General features: G+C 37.0%; 1 protein-coding gene across 3 annotated transcripts in view; it reads right to left on the bottom strand.

The window, feature by feature from the left end:
- Positions 1–19,358, bottom strand: part of Kcnh7 (potassium voltage-gated channel subfamily H member 7) — a 412,186-nt gene that overhangs the window by 99,579 nt on the left and 293,249 nt on the right. For all 3 annotated transcript variants that reach the window (XM_057754560.1, XM_057754562.1, XM_057754563.1), the window contains one exon: positions 13,430–13,644. In XM_057754560.1, the coding sequence (XP_057610543.1) occupies positions 13,430–13,644 (215 nt within the window). The remainder of the gene's footprint in view (positions 1–13,429; positions 13,645–19,358) is intronic.

The following is a 19,358-nucleotide window of genomic DNA, read 5'->3' as shown; positions in this document are numbered from 1 at the left end:
TGGCAAGCGGTGGCTGAAAAATGAGGGAAAGAGCAAATTGAACTGGATGGGCTTTAAAAAACAAAAACAAAGCCTGGTGGTGCTACACTCCTTTAATCCCAGAACTTGTGAGACAGAGGCAGGCTGATCTCTGTGAGTTCGGGGCCAGCCTGCTCTACAAGAGCTAGTTCCAGGACAGGCTCCAAAGCTACAGAGAAACCCAGGCTCGAAACAAACAAACAAACAACAACAAAAAAAAACCAAACCAAACCAAACCAAACAAACAAACAAACAAAAAAAACCCCTCAAAAACCAAAAAACAAAAGTGAATACATGAGAATGAGTAGGCAGGGAATGGGTCTTGGAGAAGTCGGAGGTTGAATGTCATCAAATGATATGAAATCCTCAAAGAATTAATGACATAAGGAGAAATATAAAGTAACTGACAGTTTCTTAGACTACTTTAAAACATTTAAATAACCTCTCAAGAGGCCACTTTTAGGATGGAATGCTGTAAAGAGCAGAACCAACATGGAAGAATGTGTTATCTTGTAGAGCAAGGACTTGCTAAGGGCACCAGAGAAGAAAGCAGGAGGCCAGAATTAGAAACTGGGTTCAAAAAAGAGCATGTGTCTTTTGCTACCCTTTCCACAGTTACCTCCAGTCACTCAATCTGAAAATATCTGTGCTGTTATCTGCTTTGAAGTCTCCCCGCCAAGGATGACACTGTGCAGGTACCTTCTTCCATTTTCCTTCACTTTTCATGGCTCATCGTGAACACTACTTCCTCTGGCATGCCAGACTCAATTAAATTTTTCTATCTGTTCATGAGTCCCCTCTGTCTGTGGAAGTATTATCTTTGCCTTTATCTTTCTGTTTTAGTCTAGTCAACCCGACGGCAGTGGTTTGCCACACCACTGTAACCGGCGAAAAGCCACTCTGTAGACAGCTGGAATCCATTTCGCTCAGGAACTTAAAACAATGGCTTATTGACCATCTCTCACAGGGAAGACAACACACCTGGCTTGCAGCTTAGGAATATAGGAAGAGAGAGAATGAACAATGAGCGCAGAAAGTTGTTGAGCCCCTATCATACAGTTGACAACAAAAGACGCCACAGTCTTAGCCCTTCTATGATTCCCTCAGGATAGATTTATCTAAGATGCTTATAAAGAACAGCATCTGCCCTAGTTTTATGGCACCCCTCACTGGTAAAAATAAGAAGGCAAGGACAGAATGAAGTGATCAGGTGAATCAACTTTCAGGCCTCTTATTGGATCTACTTGCAATTTAGTAAGAACGCAGTAAAGATTATGTGAATGGAAGTGTGATTCTACTAGTCCGTCTTTATATTTTTCTGTGGTTGCCAAAAGTATACCAGGCACAATGACACTATAGCTACTTTAATTATTCATTTATAAGAGAGCACTATGTTGAGTTGTTTGGGCCATATGTTAAAAAAAAGATAATACCAACTGGACAGAGGTTTCCATACGATCTAAACCCTACACAAGGACAAATGAGGAAACCTGATACATAAGGGTTGGTCTTCTCCAGAGAAGTGTATATCAATTGATAGTCCAGTGTCAAATGGTCAGCCCTGAAAACACACACACACGCACACACACATATATACATATAATGAAAAAATATATATCTATATATCTACATGTATATAGCATTATACATATGTAAGAGGTTATATCTGGAAACGTGTGTGTCTGAGTGTGTGTGTGTGCATGTAATAGCAATTATTGTAAAAAGAGACCTTAAAATCGAAAGAGAGTAGGGGAGAGAGAATATGGAAGGTTTTAGGACAGTGAGTGCTTCTCAACCTTCCTAATGCTCTGACCCTTTAATACAGTTCCTCATGTTGTGGTGACCCCCAGCCATACAATTATATCACCGATACTTTGTAACTGTAATTTTGCTACTGTTATGAATCGTTATGTAAATATCTGATATATAGGATATCTCATATATGGCCCCTGTACCCAAAGGGCTCATGACCCAAGTGTTGAGAACCATTAGTTTAGAGGGAGGGAAGGGAAGGATAAATCTAATTAGATTATAATCTCAAAATAATTAGTAAATAAGAAAAGATGGTGCCAAATGAATACAGTTTCCCCCAATTATAATCCGATCTCTCAAGGTAAAGAAATGGAAATAACTCAGTATGCATATACATATAGGTAAGTTACCTATATGAATCCACCTGCATACGTGTCTATTTCCCACCATCCTCTAGCCATCTATCTACAAATAGACACAACATATTATGGATGGATATAAGTGTTCCTGTCACACAAAACCAAGTTGTCATTGGATATCTGGTAGAAACTGTGAAGCTCGTCAAATTGCCAAATTGGATGTAGACCTCAGGAACAGGCGGGATTTGACAGACATGAGGGTGTCACTGTTGTCAGCTTTAGAATAAACAAAACTCTAAATCACAGCAGGACAAATGGACTCAAGAGAGACTGTTGGATCACAAATGTTCGATGATGAGGAAGGAGCCAGAATACAGTGACAGGCAAGAGAGGCAGCCTGAGTCAAGTAACAATACTCCCAGGTGAGACATATCAAGGTCCTCTTCCGTATGTGTTTGTTTGTTTTCCAGGAAGAAGAGGTTTGGGGGAGTGGGGAACATTGATTTTAGGTGAACTATTAAAGAAGGTTTCAGTGGGCAACAGTTCAAGTTTAAACAAAGGAGTTAGCCTGCTAAAATTAAACTTACAAAAACATTGTGCTGGGAATAAGGACTCCAAACAATGCTAGCACATTTAAACAGCCACATTAAGTTTACTGGTTGAGCCAGATTCAAGGCGCACCAGGTCACCCAGGCTACCCATTAAGCCAGCGCAAGAGAAGAGAATGATATTACTGATGTGTGCCGTTTCCTACGGCTACTGAACCCTGAGAAATTGAAAGCGTTTCAGAAGTATGTTCTCCTAACCTTTACAGATTAATTTGGAGCCTTTCCTTCCTCTACCGGATAGCTATATCTCTAGAACAGTTTCACTACACATTTTAACATCTATGCCTGATGCTGTCATGGACAGAGTCTGGATGTTAAGTGCCAGCTGAATTTAATTATATCCCTGCTATTAGTAGGTTAATTTTCACCTGTTGTAACTGAAAATTCCTGGAACTGTTATGTAGCAGAAGCTGTGTTCGGGATTTATTCTCTGGTGCTGAGGATAGAGGTGGGATCTTATTAATAAGGAATTGAGTTTTCATAAAGTAAGGAAATGAAAGTATAATGTTATAGAATGAATGGCATATTTCCCATCTGTGATCTCAAATTTCATTCTTGAATTTTATACTTCTTTCAGTCAACTAATTTAATATTTCTAGTGGGTGGGAAACAGATGTGATATTAAATATATTCGGAATATTTAAAGAACTTATTTCAAATCAATTATTTCAACAGTTTGCAAATTGTCTCTTGAAGATGCTGTTGGCAAGAAAATACACAAGCTAAATCAAGTTCTAAGCTATCTCTTCCAGTATGTGCATGTAGTTTTGTTTTGGTATTTGGTTTTACAATGTGAATTTTAATTTCAGGCAATAGGAAAGAGGGGCTATGTAATATAGTATAACTGTTGTTGGCAAAAATCATAAAAATAAGTTAAACAAAAGTTTCTTTCAATGAACACACATTCATGTTTTCCTTGTTTCCTTTTTAATATCTGAATGTTGCATTTCTTCTTGTAAATTTTAGTAGGCCTGCAGTAGAACTTTTAGCACAAATTTACAGATTCTTCTATCTATAAATATTCCCTTAAAAAGTAATAACTACCTAATTTTTAAGGATGTGTTTTAAAAAAAGCTATGCTTTTCCATAAAGTTAATTTTCTGACCTATTTTTTGAGGCAGATAGTAAAATGTAAAGTAAAAATGAATAGTTAAAAAATTGCCTGTTTGCCTGCTCCATTGCAGTTAGCGATGATAACTCATTGGTGCAAGCACCTGTGCATTTAGCCCCTGCGCATTATTGGTACTAGGAGGAATAAGATTAGAAGGCCAGCATACCCTTGAGATAGCCCGGTTAGGGGAAAGAAAAACTACAGGAGTCAAAATTGTCTTGTCACTGAATGACGCACAAAATACAGTTAGCACCAGACTTCCAGGAAGTAAATTTTATTCTCGGATGTGAGATTCTGAGTGTTTCCTTGACTCAAAATTTATTGTAAAAATAAATACTTGTTGATAAGAATCAGTTTTGGTCTAGTATATCTGGATACATGAAAGCACAAAATTACAGATATACACCTTTATTTAGATTGAAAAACCTAAACAAATCAGTTCCTTTAACACACACACAGAGAGAGAGAGAGAGGGGGAGAGAGAGAGAGAGAGAGAGAGAGAGAGAGAGAGAGAGAGAGAGAGAAGAATGCACAGATATATAGGGTACTGAGAACAGCCGTGTCAGGAGTATTACACAGTCCTTATTCTCTGTACCTTTGACCCCAGGCTGTTTATTAGCACTGAGGACTGCATGATTTTATTAAAATGTTCATATTTTTTAAGAGGATAATGTATTTGCAATTTTGTGCATGCTTGGGACAAATACCTGACGAAAGCAACCTAAGGAAGGAAGTTCTTGGCTCACAGTTTGAAGACACAGTCCTTTATGGCAGGGAGAGCATGACCACACAATGTTGGTGGCTTGTCTTGTTGTATGTCCAGTCAAGAAGCAGCAAGAAATGAGTTAGATTTCTCCTTCTCGTTCGTTCTAAGACCCCAGTCCATTGATGGTACTGCCCACATCCAGACTGGGTCTCCCAACTAAACTCCCTTACTGACACATCCAGAGAATTATTTTTATGAGGATTCTAAATCCCATCAAGCTGGCAATCAAGATTACCACCACAGACACAGAATTCATCCAAAATTGCTGTGGTGACCACATGAAAAAGGAGCCAGAGGAACAGCTACAACCCAATTGCTGGAACTACTCTAATTTATAGGATGTGAGGAGATTCTCTCTTGGCAGTGAGATGTGATGGAAAAGATCTCTGAATGAAAAAGAAAAAAAATGAATGGTGTTTCTGTCCTTGAACTTAAACAGAAAGCTGTGGGGATTCCAAATGGAACCCGAGGTCCTCAAATGAAGTTTGCATCTGTGCCTTTCATGACCTTCCTCCTCCCTTCCCCAGCGATTCTCGGGAGTAGTTTTGTTTCAAACGCATATCTGCTTTGAAGAATAGAATTAGAGTTAGGAGGATGCTCTGAATCTTATGAACACTATCAGGAGACTATTTATATTCAGTCTAGAAACCAAATATAAAATGTGACACTGACTTGTTTCTTTTTCATATGACTTGGTTGAAGCTTTAGTCCCCTGACCTCTTAACTGTGAATTAGAATGAGGAGGTCTGACAAATAAAACGAGAAATCTGAAAAAAAAAATCACAGCACAGAAAATAGATACAACACAAAGCTGCAATCGATAAGTGGGCAATGTCATCACTTTTCAATCATTTTCAAGTAATGGGTTGTGCTGACCGGGAAGAAGTCATACTCATTCTTTGCTAGATATTTTCCCTATTGACTGTACTGAATTCTCATGTCCATGTGACTTATTATAAATCTAAAGTCATCACAGTGTCCATCTGGAGGCACTCATTTCAAGTGTACAGACAGAAACAGGGGTGAAGAAAAAGTCTTTATTTAAAAGACCAAGTGAGTTAGTAATACCTGATGCGAGGGAGAGAGGTAAGGAGGAAGGGGTGAGCAAACAGATTTTTAAGTACTTTGGGGGTTTGAAAGTGAGAAAATTTAGGAGTCAAAAACCACTATTTTTTCAATACAACTTCATGAATAACAGAGATAGGTATGGGCATAATTTATACACGACAGATTACCTCTTTAGAGCAGGTGGTTCAGTTGAAGTGACAGCTGGCAGCCAAGAAGGAGCATTGGTGTTGTTTTTTATTGCATTCATTTTTATTCCTCTTCAGATTCTGTTCCCTCAATATGACTCAGTTTTAGTATTCTGTCCTAAAAACTAAAAACTTGCCTCTGATGTGGTGTGGGGACCTGTCATGTGGACTGCACTTCACATGTAGCCGAGATCCACAGGCAGGAAGGAGTAGACTTGGCTAACGGCTATTTTGCCTTTTGTCTTTTTGCCGCATTAGAAAATAAATGGGAGAGCAACACAACGGGAGAGGACACAAATTGGAAGAGAAAATACCTCCGTCCACAATCCGTCCACCTCTGCTGGGACCACTAACGTGACACCTTTGATAACGCCAGCCCTCAGCATTGACCGAGAAGTGGGCAGAGAGGAAAAAGTCATCTCTTCCGCTTCTGAAGTCCGCAAGGCAGCTTTCATCATGGTCCGCTCTTAAAGGGGTTTAGATTCTTTCCTTTATCCATTACTCTGTATCTCATATTTCTTTCTCCCTTTGTACTTAACAGATTCTAAAGAAATAGGTCTCAAACACACATGGGCCTGTAACAGGAGTGTTAAAGACAGAAAAAGAATTGTTTCTGTTTCTTTGTTTATGCAAAGAATGTGAGACTAGTGTCGCCGAGAACACACCAGAGGAGAGGCATAGGCACGTTATCCTAGTTGGAAGCTGCTTCTTAGATGGACTGCGGGCACCCACTGCTCTGAAGCTGCCCTGGGAAATGAAGAGAGGCCAATCCAGGGTTACTGAAATGAGACGGACAGGCTTTTCCTTTATATTCAAAGGTGTTATAAGAGGAATTTCACAGGATTGTGTAGTTCTTCCTCTTCCTTAAAAATCACATGAAGAGATGCAACTTCTCAAAACAAGTGAAGCTTTAGAAAATACAGGAACATGTCAGATTCTCCTTTCAGCTTCAACTGCAGGGTGAAAGGTGGGATTCTACCCGTGTTTCCAAGTTTCTCTGATTTTAATGATGTGGAAGTGGATGTTACAAAGGAGATAAAGACAGTGAAGGATCAGGAGTCCTTAGACTCATAACACCATTAAATAAAATTCTCGTGGATTTTAAATTACTAAATTTTTAATGAATTTTTTAGAACCAATTAAATTTTGGAGGTTTTTGTGATCTAATTATATTCTTTTCTCTTGGAAACAAGGTCTTCACAATAGAGAGAAAAAGGACTGGAGGAAAAGGTATTAATACCAAGATCACCAGTAAGGTTTTCTAGTTTATTTTGTTTTAGTCTCCTAATTTAGATTTCTTTTTAAATGTATTCTACACCTTAACTCAAGGAAGAGAAGACTACAGTCACACATTTCAAGACCTTAGATGATTTCTGTGAAAATACCATGTATGCTGTGGGAGGTTCATTGCTGATAATTGTTTAGCTTAATTTTCATCGCATGAAACACAAAAAAACCTACTGCTTCTTACGGCTCTCCTGCTCTCATTAGGTAATTCCCTTTGAAATGTGCTTGTCCAAACCCCTAGGTTACAAGGGCAAATGATCGAAGAACTTTACCTCTGCATTTCCTGCCTGTTCCAGCTCCTGACTTTTATCTCAAAGCTCAGGCTAACTGGAGGGTGGATGGGGATGGAAAAAACGAAACCATCTTGGTAATACAGCCACATTCTTCTGTGCCTCAGTTGCTATGGTAACCATGCTATTGCTGTGAAACCTAAGCTAAATTATTTTTACCTGTCTCTCCTGACCACTCATATATACACACCCCACTTCTAAAGGAGACATTCTTTTTCTCCTCTTTAAATGTGTGAATATATAAAATCAAACAGGTGGTTGCTTTAAGCAGGTATTCACGAATCCTTCACCAAAAGCTGTGGCTATTGTTCAGTTGCTTCCAGTGTTGCTGCAGCATCAAAATTGTGTTGAAGGATGATTATTGAAATAAATAAAGTACTTTTAGAAAAACAAAGGGCTATTTTGTTAGACTATATGCGATATTAGGCATATACACATACATACATCCATACTTAGGCATACATATATACACCTATACATATATATGATTTAGTGAAAGTAGACAAAATTAATTTGTTGCTTTAAAAATTTTTATACTTATTTTCTAAAGATAATAGCAGGTTTATTTATATTAAATGTAAATGTAGTATAGTACACACTTACAGAAGATAATTGTTAATAAAATACTTACTTTTGTTTTAATCCTAAGTGATACTCTTATCATCATTATTTATACTGTAGACTATATTGACTATATGAGAAAAAGCTTGAAATCATAATCTAATATCTTCAGTTTCAAAGCTTTGTAGTAACTCAAAGGCAAAGCAAAGCATTGCAGCTACAGCAGCTGGCACTGGCTTACAGTTAAGTACTCACAGCTACTGAACCTGTGTTCAGGGTACTTTATGCTTTCTCGAAAAGTCCAGATACACTGTTTTCTTTTCAATTTGCATTTATAGAAGTCATTTATAAACCATGCTCAGAATATAAAGAGAATACTGGATGGGATTTCTATCTTGCTTAGCCAAAGTTGATGGTATTCTATAAATAGCGGGAAGATAATGGATACAAAACAAATGTTCTATCAATTGCTAGTATTCAGAAGCAATTTTTCCTCCTGTGTTGCATTTCAAATTTAATTTATAATATTTTGATTATTGCTATTTCTGGCAGTTCAAGATGATCTGTTCAGTTCTATTGAAGCTTGCGTGATGTTAAATCAGTTTAGATATAAAATGAAGTTTAGAAAAGAAGTACATTATTCATGTGGCAGAAGTATTGTGAATCTTTTATTTTGTAACATCAAAAATGAAGAATCATTAGTTAAAATAGTGTTGTAAATTAAAATCTCTCATTGTGTGCAATTTTGACTTAACAGCATTATTGAAAAATAGTGCTCCATATAAAATCATTTTTAATTTGTAGTTTTGTATGGAAAATTTTAAAAAATATCACTGATGAATATTTAATATTTATAGTATTTGAAGGAATATGTCAAATATTTTAAGAAATTTTGTATAGCTAATCACAAGATGATAATGGTAAATAATTTAATATGACTTTTGAACTAAAATTCCTCTACTATAAATAATACTCTTATAGATAGTTGCTTCGAAGTCTTTGGTTGACTGTGAAGCGCTTATAAATAAATTTGCTTTGTATCAATTTCAATAAAAAATGGATGCTATCATCTTTGAGTTAGTATTTGTGTTAGTAACATCATGGTCATTTCACTTTTTTGGTAATTTGTCACACACAAACAGAACCCTAAATCCCATGGTCCTCATCTAAACCTAGAATAAATAGATGGACATGAACTGCAACAGTGATGATGGAAATAAAGTTTCTTCGTCAAGATGTGTGGAAGACTAAGAGAAAGAACTCTCTGCTTTGTTCCTGTTTCGGTAGCCTCACTTCTCTGAATACTTAATGTTTTTCTGAGTATGACATTCAACCACAAAGGCACGCTTCAGGCATATCCCGTTGCTGTGATGCCTTCTGAGAAGATTCAGCATGCTAATGTGGAACTAGTAGATTCATGGAGTGTGATTTAGAAACTGAGGCATCCACGTGTGGCGTCAGGCAACCTTAGGTAGGAAGGAATGGGTATAATAACATTGCCAACTAGTTATGTAGATTAAACTTGGTCAGCCATAAACACTTTATCACAGAATCTCTTAAACAGTATACAGTCATTGTCAGCTCTTATTAAATTTACCATAATTCTATTTTCATGCCAGTAACATACTTATAATGAGTGTTGAAGATTAGAAATCTACTTTGGCTTAAAATCTACATAGATGATTTAAGTATTATATAGATTCTTCTTTTTTTTTTTTTTTTGTTTTGAGTCAGGTCCTCTTTACATAGCCCTGGCTATGCTGGAATCACTATGTAGATTAGGCTAGCTTTGAATGCACATAGGCCCACCAACTGCCCTATGATTTACTATATAGACTAGGCTAACCAGTAACTCACAGAGATCTGCCTGCCTCTGCCTCCCCAGTGCTGGGATTAAAGGCATGCTGTTGGTGAATACATGGGCTTATAACCACTGATGAATTACTTTATTGTTGCCTAAGTCTTTTGTGATGAGTTAAATCTAATTTCTTGAATACTTTCCTCAGTAAATCTACAGGAAAATCCTTATAGATTAATAGTAAATTTCATTGTTCTCTAGATGAGCATGCCTTCATTCATTTAGGCAGCAGCTTGCAACTTATTCCCTGATAGTGTCTGTTTGGAGTTCCATGAAACTTGTCAAAAACTGTTCATAAACAATAGACACCATCAGACCAATTTTGACTCCCTTTAGTTCCCCAAAGTGATATTATAGTATTTATCACACTACTCTTGTCAATGGTATCATTCTATACTGTTAAATAGTGTTCCTCCATCTAGTTCATAGCACCTTATATTGCCATACTAGGCATCATTCCCTCATGGAATTCTATTTTAAGTTTTAGTATTAAACCATTGACCCTGTGATGTGGAAAGTCCTTCTGTATATGTGTTGCTTTTGTTGGTTAATGAATAAATAATCTGCTTGGGCCTATGACAGGGCAGAATAGAGCTAGGCAGGAAAACTAAACTGAATACTGGGAGGAAGATGGCAGAGTCAGAGAAACACTATGTAGCCCCGGAAACTTTCTGGTAAAGCACAAGCCTTGTGGTTAAATATAAAATAATAGAAATGGATTAATTCAAGATATAAGAGCTAGCCAATAAGAAGCCCAAGATAATAGGTCAAGCAGTGTTGTAATTAATAAAGTTTCTGTGTCATTATTTCGTGTCTGGGCAGCTGGGAAATGAACAAGCAACTGAAGGAGATAGACACTCGCCTGCAGGAACCTTGCCTATGGACCATGACTTTGTAACAATACATAAAATAATAGAAATGGATTAATTCAAGATATAAGAGCCAGCCAATAAGAAGCCTGAGAGAATAGACCAAGAAGTGTTGTAATTAATTCTGTATGACTTTTTCTTTTGGTCTGGGCAGCCAGGAAACAAACAAGCAGCCTCCTCCTACAACTGTGGGTTTTATACTTATGTAATCTAGAATTTACCCAGCATTTAACATAATTGTATTTTATGTCCACTTCAGTAGCAGCGATGCTGTTAATTTGAATACTTGTCTATAGCCTTCGAATGAACTTCAGCAGAGTCCTTTCGAATCCACTACACTTTCTTGGGTTGTTTTCATCAAAGAACTACACTATTCCTACAAGGATGATCACAAAATCCAAAAGGGCTGACCAGGGTCCTTTTGCTCTGGGACTCATAGGAATGCTGGAAGATGGAAGATATTTACCAGTAGATAACTACCCGTGAGCACTAAGAGGAGCAGGGGACTCCGAGGAACTTGTTTTCCTTTCGTGATGAGCTAAGTCAAGTAGAAGAAAGCCTGGCCAAGAGACTGCGTGGGGTCTGCTCGCTTCTCAGCTGTGTCGTATATTACAAGAAACACTAGCCACACTGCAATTGTTTTCATTCTGTAGTTTTCTCACATACTGCAAATTCCAGATTCTTATTCTAAAACACTGGCAATTTCTCAAGCTTCATAACTAGCCTAAGAGGCTACGTTACCTAATTATCATCCCTTCGTCCCAACACAGGTAAGGATTCCTCTCCTAGAACCCTCTGTATCTTGTCTGCCCTGGTAGGATAATCTTTTCAACTGCCTTGTAATATCTCTGTAATCTACTTGTCTATTTCCTTCATGTCTCCAAGGTAAAGGCATTTTCTTTAAGTTTACATTTCTAGGATAATACATCGTATATCCTCTCAGCAAATTCTTATTGAATGAACAAACAACTGCATGAGAGAATGAATAATTGAGTACTCACAATAGGCTTTCTGCTGTAAAGAAACTCATCTCGCTGGAGAGAAAAATAGCTACACATTCTAATTCAATGTGTATAAGAGACTAGGGACAAAACTAGCGTATTTAGTGTTTTTTTTTTTTAATAGTTAAAAGTTTTAGAGCATTACCACGTTAATTTTAGTGACTGTTTGACAAAGGAAGTTGCATCAAATAAATATGTAAATTTCAAAGATATTTATGGCTAGGAAACTTTGCAAACACTAGGCTAGTCTTAGAGTCATAGCATAGTCTCAGAGTACTTTAATGCAAAATTAGACCTTATGTTGCTGGTTGTTTGTTTTGTATTTGATCTTTACCTTGTTTACTTTGGCATGTAAATGATAAATTGGCATGTAAATAATAAAGTGCCTGTATAGAACTATCCCATGTTGTGGGATGGTCTTTTTGTACACTGTCCATATATGCTGCTATGGTTCTTGGACATCATGCTTGCTGTGTTCCAAGCCTCACTTCCTCATGCCACTTTATAGCCATGCCCCTAAAACTGCTAAAGTTGCTTCCATCTCTTATCTTAATTTCTATGGCTACATATTAGTTGCTGCTTATAAAGAAATTTTTAAGATAAAGATAAAAGTTGTAAGTAAAATTCAAAGCTACTAAGATGATATCAGTTAATAATAATAAAATATTTATTTAATTCTATTATATTGACTTTACTTATGCTAGTTAAGAAGAGGGAAAGATCAATAATAGTGTGCGTTCTTACATAAAAATACAAAGGTATATTCTAGGGATGCTATCATAAATGGCAAACATATTTTATCCTTTCCAACAAATATAAGTTGATCACATAAGCCATAATATGCACAGTTCTGTCATATGTATCTTATACAGAGGTTCTGGGCAGATAGCAATGCAGTTCTACCTGTGGTAATTACTACTCAGAAAAAGTTTTTTTTATTAATTCAAATTTTTTCAGTCCTCCCAATAGGGGTTCAGGCCAAATTTACCTTTCTTTGAAATTGTGGATTGTTTATACAAACACTTGCTGCCAAACAAAGTTGTATTAGAGGAATTGCTTCCTTGACAGATTTTAGAGCCGTGAATCCCTAACATGGTAAATGCACTGTAAGCAAAAGTTAGGGACTGCTTAGGTCGTTATTTTGACATAACAAATACAAATCATCTTTATTTATTCTTTGAGGGAAGACTTTTGAACAGTGTCTTTTTTTAATCACAATTCAGGTTGCAATATTTATTTGAAAACTGATAAAATATTGTCGCTGTGAGATGCTTTGTTTCGCTCTAAGATTTTGTCATCTCAGACACCTCTTCTTTCCTTCAACACGCATACAGCTCAATTTAGTGAAGTGCAAAAGGGGAGGACATAGGAATAATTCTCCGTTAGACCTCTAAAGTTCCATTACACACATCTGATCCATTTCTTTAAAAAATGCTTTATATTGTCAGGGTTGACAGCAAGTCAGTAAATGTTCAAGAATGATAAATGGCAGCATAATTACCTCTGAGCAAGAAACAATGTCAAGTTAGTTCCGTTTTGCCCAGTCTAGTAACAGGTAAAAATCACTGCAGTAGTTTTGTTAATTTTTCCTTAGGAGTTTTTCAATATCTCAAAGCATTATCAGAGAGAAAAGTATTCGATATGGAAAATAAATAACCCCATAGTAGTTGTAAAGTATAGTAAAGCAATGTCCTACCTGGGTTACTTTCTCTGTCACATTATGTGTCCGTTCTTTGACCTTGGGTGCAATAATAGTTTTATCTGAAGAGGGAGGGGATGTGTTCTTTTTTTCAGTTTTGACATCTGAAAAGTTCAGAGTGAGCTGAGGAATCTTGTTGATGGTGCTGTATTTGTTGAGGTTTGAATCCGAGGTGGACCCCAGCAGACTTGACTTGATATGATTAAAAGGCCCTAGAAAGATTGGAAAGTATTTGTAAAAATAATATCAGAAGACATAGAAAAAATAAAAATAAAAGATGGTCTTGGATGCCTGGCTAATGATCCATGACTGTGTGAGTCCCATGACTAAGTGCAGTCAGTTTATGTGTGAACACCTTTGGCCACAAAGGAGGACATGTGAGAATCAAAGGGAAAATTTTGGTACTAGAAGTACTAATGCCAACCTCTATCGTGAACTGGCTTCTTTTATTAAAGGCTGAGAAAAGAAGAGAGAAATAAAACTAAACAACAAAAATAAACAAAAAACCCCGCATGCCCTGCTGCTGGCAGGATTCTACCTCAAATATTCCTACAGATTTTGTTTCCTATTCTGGGGGTGACTTAGGGAAGCATTGACCAAGTTAAGATCATGTTGGTCTTGACATTTGTGCATGATTCATTTACACAGCCTGGGTCTACGTTCTTCTCTTTGACATGTCACAGAGAAGGGACAAGCTAGGTACTTTCTTCAGGTGTTCTACTACCGACAACAAGGTTCATTGCCTAGATGACGTTGAAAATGTCTAAGTGTCTTGTGTGTGTGTGTGTGTGTGTGTACTGATGTTCTCTGTTGAGATCCTCAGGATTCTTTTTGGGATCTTGATATCTTTCTTTCCATTTTATTTTCAGTTACATAAAAAAATCCTGTAACTAAAGTACATAAGGATGTTGCTATGGCAAACACAGCTTAAACTAGACATAACCATAGTCAGGAGACAGAGCATGTCTGAATTGGAAGTTGCCAAACACCTTCAACACTCTGTTCCTACAAACACAGCTGGAAAGAGGCCAAGCCCCCTGGTTCGCTTGTGGAAGACAAGGAGCCTAAACAGTGCCATTTTCTTTACAGACGAATCTATCATCTGCTATTTTTGATGTCAAGAAATAGTCTGGAGTTCTTATGTGTTGCTTATTTTATGTTACAGATCTTAAAATTTAGCATCAAGAAGAACTGTTTCAAATTCCTGAGGGCATGAGTATCACACAGTGTATTTTTGGCTGAGAGTGTGGGGGTGGGTAGGGGAAGACTCCCTTTCAGTTGCTTCTGCCTGTCTTGTCATCTGAACTTGCTCTACCACCATCATCATCCTCTGGTGCCTCCAATTAGCGCTCCAGTGTTGGTGCCTGAAGTTTTTTAAAAAATTAAAAAGCATAATAAAAAGCATACTTCAGGTGGGGTTTTCCAGTTTTGTATATTTTTTGCCTCAATTTTAGGCACATTTGTTAAAATTTGTAACTCTAGGATTTTGGACTTAGTAGACACTGTTGTTTTCCTCCCCACAGAAATGCTGTATTTTTTTTTTTTTTTTTTTTTTTGGCCTGGATAAGTTATCTGCATCTAGGGATATAAATAGGAGATGTAAGTGGTAACATTCAGGCATACAACAAAGTTGTATTAAAATCGTTAGTTTGCCTTTTGAATTTATGTCTAGATCACCCTTCTTTATGTTGTATTTTGTAGGAACTTGTCTTCATAGCCGATCTAGGATGTTAATAGGTAAGCAAAATGTTAGTGTAGTTCTATTGTCCTTATGGCTATTTCTGGTCACCCCCTGGAATTAGGCATAGTTATGGCCACAGGGTCTCAAATATTGCCTGAAGGGATATTTGTCAGGATGCCTTTTGACTGTCATAACGATGGAAGAATTTGAGTGCCACCATTCTTATTCCTTTGACAGCTTGTTGCATGTGTTTCAAGGGACACTCATATAGTGACAATGGTTGAAATGATCCAAATCTCTAATGAGTTCCCAAAAAAGCTGCATATCATACACTACTATAATGTCCTCACATAATTGTATTAGGAAAATGTCACTATTTTGGAAAAAAATATGTTACCTAGAACTGCAGTCTTTGTAGCATTTGAATGGTCAACACAACATCTTATCATTCTGGTCTCAGTTGCTTCTACACCTGCCAGGTTTAAATATGTAAAAGAAAGGACTGGAGTGTTCTTTGATAACTAGAAGCAAAATTAAATTTTCAGGTAACTACCAGAATTACACTAACGTTCTGAATAAAATGCCTTTTAAAATAATTAACATCGTTATTCCTTCCAAAATGCCAACTGGAAAGAAAACCCACACTTTAAACGCTAAACACCTGGGGTGGTTTTCAGTGTCAGTGTCTTAGCACTCTAGAGACCTTCCTCAGCTTCTTTATCATGCTTTGATGGTAGTTCACCTACTGTTACACACTATTTCTTTTATTTATAATTATTTGTGTGTGTGTGTGCGTGCTCATGCGCATGTGTGTGCGTATGCTATGATTACTGAGGAGCACATATAGAGGCCATACAACAAGTTTCTAGTTTTCTTCTTCTAATGTGAAGGAATGGAGCTTGGGTCAGCACTCTTGAGCAGTAAGTGCTTTTACCTGTGAATTTATTTTTCTAGCACTACTCATTCTTAACAAAGCATGTGGTTTGCAAGGTACACCTTGATGAAAGTATACCTTAACATTTAGCAATGTGCCGAGCTTCTTCGCAAGTCAATGTTATTACATTTTATCACATAGAGAAGTAATCTGAAAGAACGTTTAAGGGAAGGACAGCTCGCTTGTGAGAACATCACACTTCCTAATTTCCCTTTTGTGTCTCTTATTATTTTGAGTTTTTAACACATTTAGAAATTTATTAAATCTCAATTTATTATTATTATGATTCCTCTCCCACTTTACTATTTTTCTATCGGGTGTTCAATCATGACCTTAATTTCTTGGAAGTCAACTTTTTCTACTGTAACTAGGATTATGTCCTCAGCATATTTATATGTAAACACTAGCCTAGTAATATTCGTATTATCTGATTATAAACTGCTTTGCCTTTGTAAGCCCTTTATAGTAAGTTAGAGGACCATGTTATTATTTCAGGAATGCTTAATTATCTCTGAATTCCATTGCAGGGAAGTCAAGTGAGAAAAACAAAATACTTGCTGAGAAAAGGACTGTTCAAACTGAAGCTGAGAAACTCTTTGATAAACTGTCTTACCCAGACGCACCCCTGGATTTTCCACCTCCCTACAGTCCTTATTTTAGCATCACTCATTTACTAGGGGAAAAAGAAATCTCCTACATTGTCATTTCATTCTGTTTTTTTTTCTTTTGGGGGGATTTTTAGTCTGAAAGAGTTAAAGAAAACTTTCTTTTATGTGAATATATTTATTGAATTCAGCATAACAGTGTATTTAAAATAAATTATGCGCCCTCACTCAGATAAGGCATCCCAAGGGTCTTTTCTTCTGTAGAACAGAAAATGCTGTTCTTCTTTCTCTTGACTTTGAACAAAATATTTACACCTAGAAGTCTTTTAGATTCTGCAAACTATAGCCCTCACAGATTCTCCAAAGTCTATATAAATTCCAGTGGAATAAATTCCCAATGCTTTAAAGCAGGGATTAAAAATATTCTTTTTCACCAATTCTAAACTAAGCTGACAGAATATGAGGCCAAAGAGGTACGAGTCAAAGACCAGAAATCAAAGTACAAGGTTTCCTACCTCCTAGGTCTACATTCAGAGAGGCCTTGGCTGAGGACTTAGAGTTGATAGGCAGCCTCACTGACAATGATCATGAACAGATGGGATTTGGGATTCTAATGAAAGAAAGGAGATTAGCCTGAAAAACAAAGTAAATGAATTTATGGAGAAGGAGAAGGCAGAAATAAGGGGACATGATCGATTCAGTTGAGGGGACTATAAGACTCAAAAGTGTACCAGGAGACTGACGTTCTGTGAGGGACAGTTACATGAGGGATAACAATGTGAGTATGCCAATGTGTGATTAGGAAACGGAAAGCATGTGACCAGGGAGGCTACAGCAACAGGTGGGTAGATTTTAGCACCAGTACCTGATGAATTATAAAATAAGCTGCGTTTCCCAACTATGCATAGAGATCCAGCAATAACTAAGAAGAATTTCAGATTTTAAAATACTTAAAATGAGTACGCTGAGAATGTTTAATTTATCAGGAGTAAGAAAACGCTTTATTATTATTGTTGTATGTTTGTGTATGTTTGTGTATGTGTGTGATTTGTATTTATGGGCACAAATGTCAAGGCATATGCATATGTACATCATAGGGTGGTTTCATGGCATGCGTTCTCCCGTTACATAGTTGAACAAGGTTTCTTGGAATCAAACTCAGGTTGTCAGACTTTCATTTTCTGGCAGCTAGGGCCTTTACTTTGCTATCTTGTCGGACATGTACAGTATTTCTTAGGGCACTGAATTACATTTGTTAAATGTAATGAAACATACAACTAATCCATATTAACATTAGCAAAAATGCCAGCGTAGCATTGGCAATGATGCTTTGCCAAAGAACCCTGCGAATAAGCATCAGCCAAAACGTGCTGTAGCACTCAGAAAAAGACAGAAAGAAACCCTCATCAAGTTACTTGCATTCAGTATCTACAAATTCTGTTCCTCTGCGTGACATATAATTTGCCAGACAAATTGTCACCACTAAGAATCAATTTGCAAATCTTAGTAAGATCATAGGCATCTGGATAAAGGCCAATACAAAGTATGAGAAACAAGTTCTGTTAGATCTCTCTCTCTCCCCTCTGGCTACAGTGGAAGTGATTGCTCTTAGCAATCTTGAGAGCAGTTTTGGTTTCTGATTCAAGATAGTATGGTGTTCTAGTTGGAAAGTGGTCAACATGAAATAGAAATCTGTGGTCTTAGAAAGCAACATAGGGACACAACATTTTCAAGGACTTACTAAATAGGAAGAGAGGAGTAATGTATCTATGACTTAGAATGCAGGACACATGGACAAACTACTAGGTATGAGGTGACAATTGAGTGACTGAAGTACCAGTAGAAATCCTTCTGAAGCTCTAGAGATAGGGCCTCGAATCATGTTATCTACATACGTTATGCCATTTGTTAGAAGTTGCTTTACTCCTTCTCCTACAGGGGTTACAGTTTCTAAAAATAGCACGTAACTGTTGTTTAAAGTGTTAGAGTGCCAAAGAAACTTATCGAAGGGAAGCAGAATTGATCTGAAGAAAAGGGTCTGTTTATTTAGTTTTGGAAGAAAAGGCTGAGTGTCAGCTTACTGTCTTCTGCTGGTAAGATTTTTATGTTTAGAGTCCTTGATGCCAGAGAATATATCTCTGTCCACTGGGGACAGATGGAAGGAGGAAGGATTTAAGCCAGTGCTGGTTCTCTGTGGAATAGGAACAAAAACAGACTTCCCAAGATAGCAAATGCATGGCCTTTTCTGAAAATAAAGATGTCAGTACTCCTTGTGCCAAGGAATTAGGTGGCACCTGAGCTTTAACAGGATCACTCAGACAAACCTGCACATCCTTTGTCTGCGTTACCAGGTTATGCTGTTTTGTTAGGAAATGATTTCTGGTCAAAGTGGATAATACGTTTTGTGTTCAAAGCAGGGTAGAAATGTACTTCTCTTTTATTTAATATTTTATTTATTATGGCTTAGAGTCAGTATTAATTTGTTTTATAAACACACTTGATGGATCATCCAGTATCTATTTGTAGTTTTATGAAAACGGCAGTTGTAAAACTGATGTGCATCTGAAATATATGCACATACAAAAAAAAAAACAAAAAAAAATGAACTTCAATCAGGCAATTGGGATTTCTACCTAAAACACAGGGAATAAGGATAAAGATTGGTTTGATGGAATAGTTGATGAAATTAAAATAAAATGTCTTTAT

Source organism: Chionomys nivalis, chromosome 22 (genome assembly GCF_950005125.1).
Source record: "Chionomys nivalis chromosome 22, mChiNiv1.1, whole genome shotgun sequence".
Classification (NCBI taxonomy): domain Eukaryota; kingdom Metazoa; phylum Chordata; class Mammalia; order Rodentia; family Cricetidae; genus Chionomys; species Chionomys nivalis.
The sequence above is the reverse complement of the archived record's forward strand: the minus strand, read 5'-3'. Positions and strand labels throughout refer to the sequence as shown.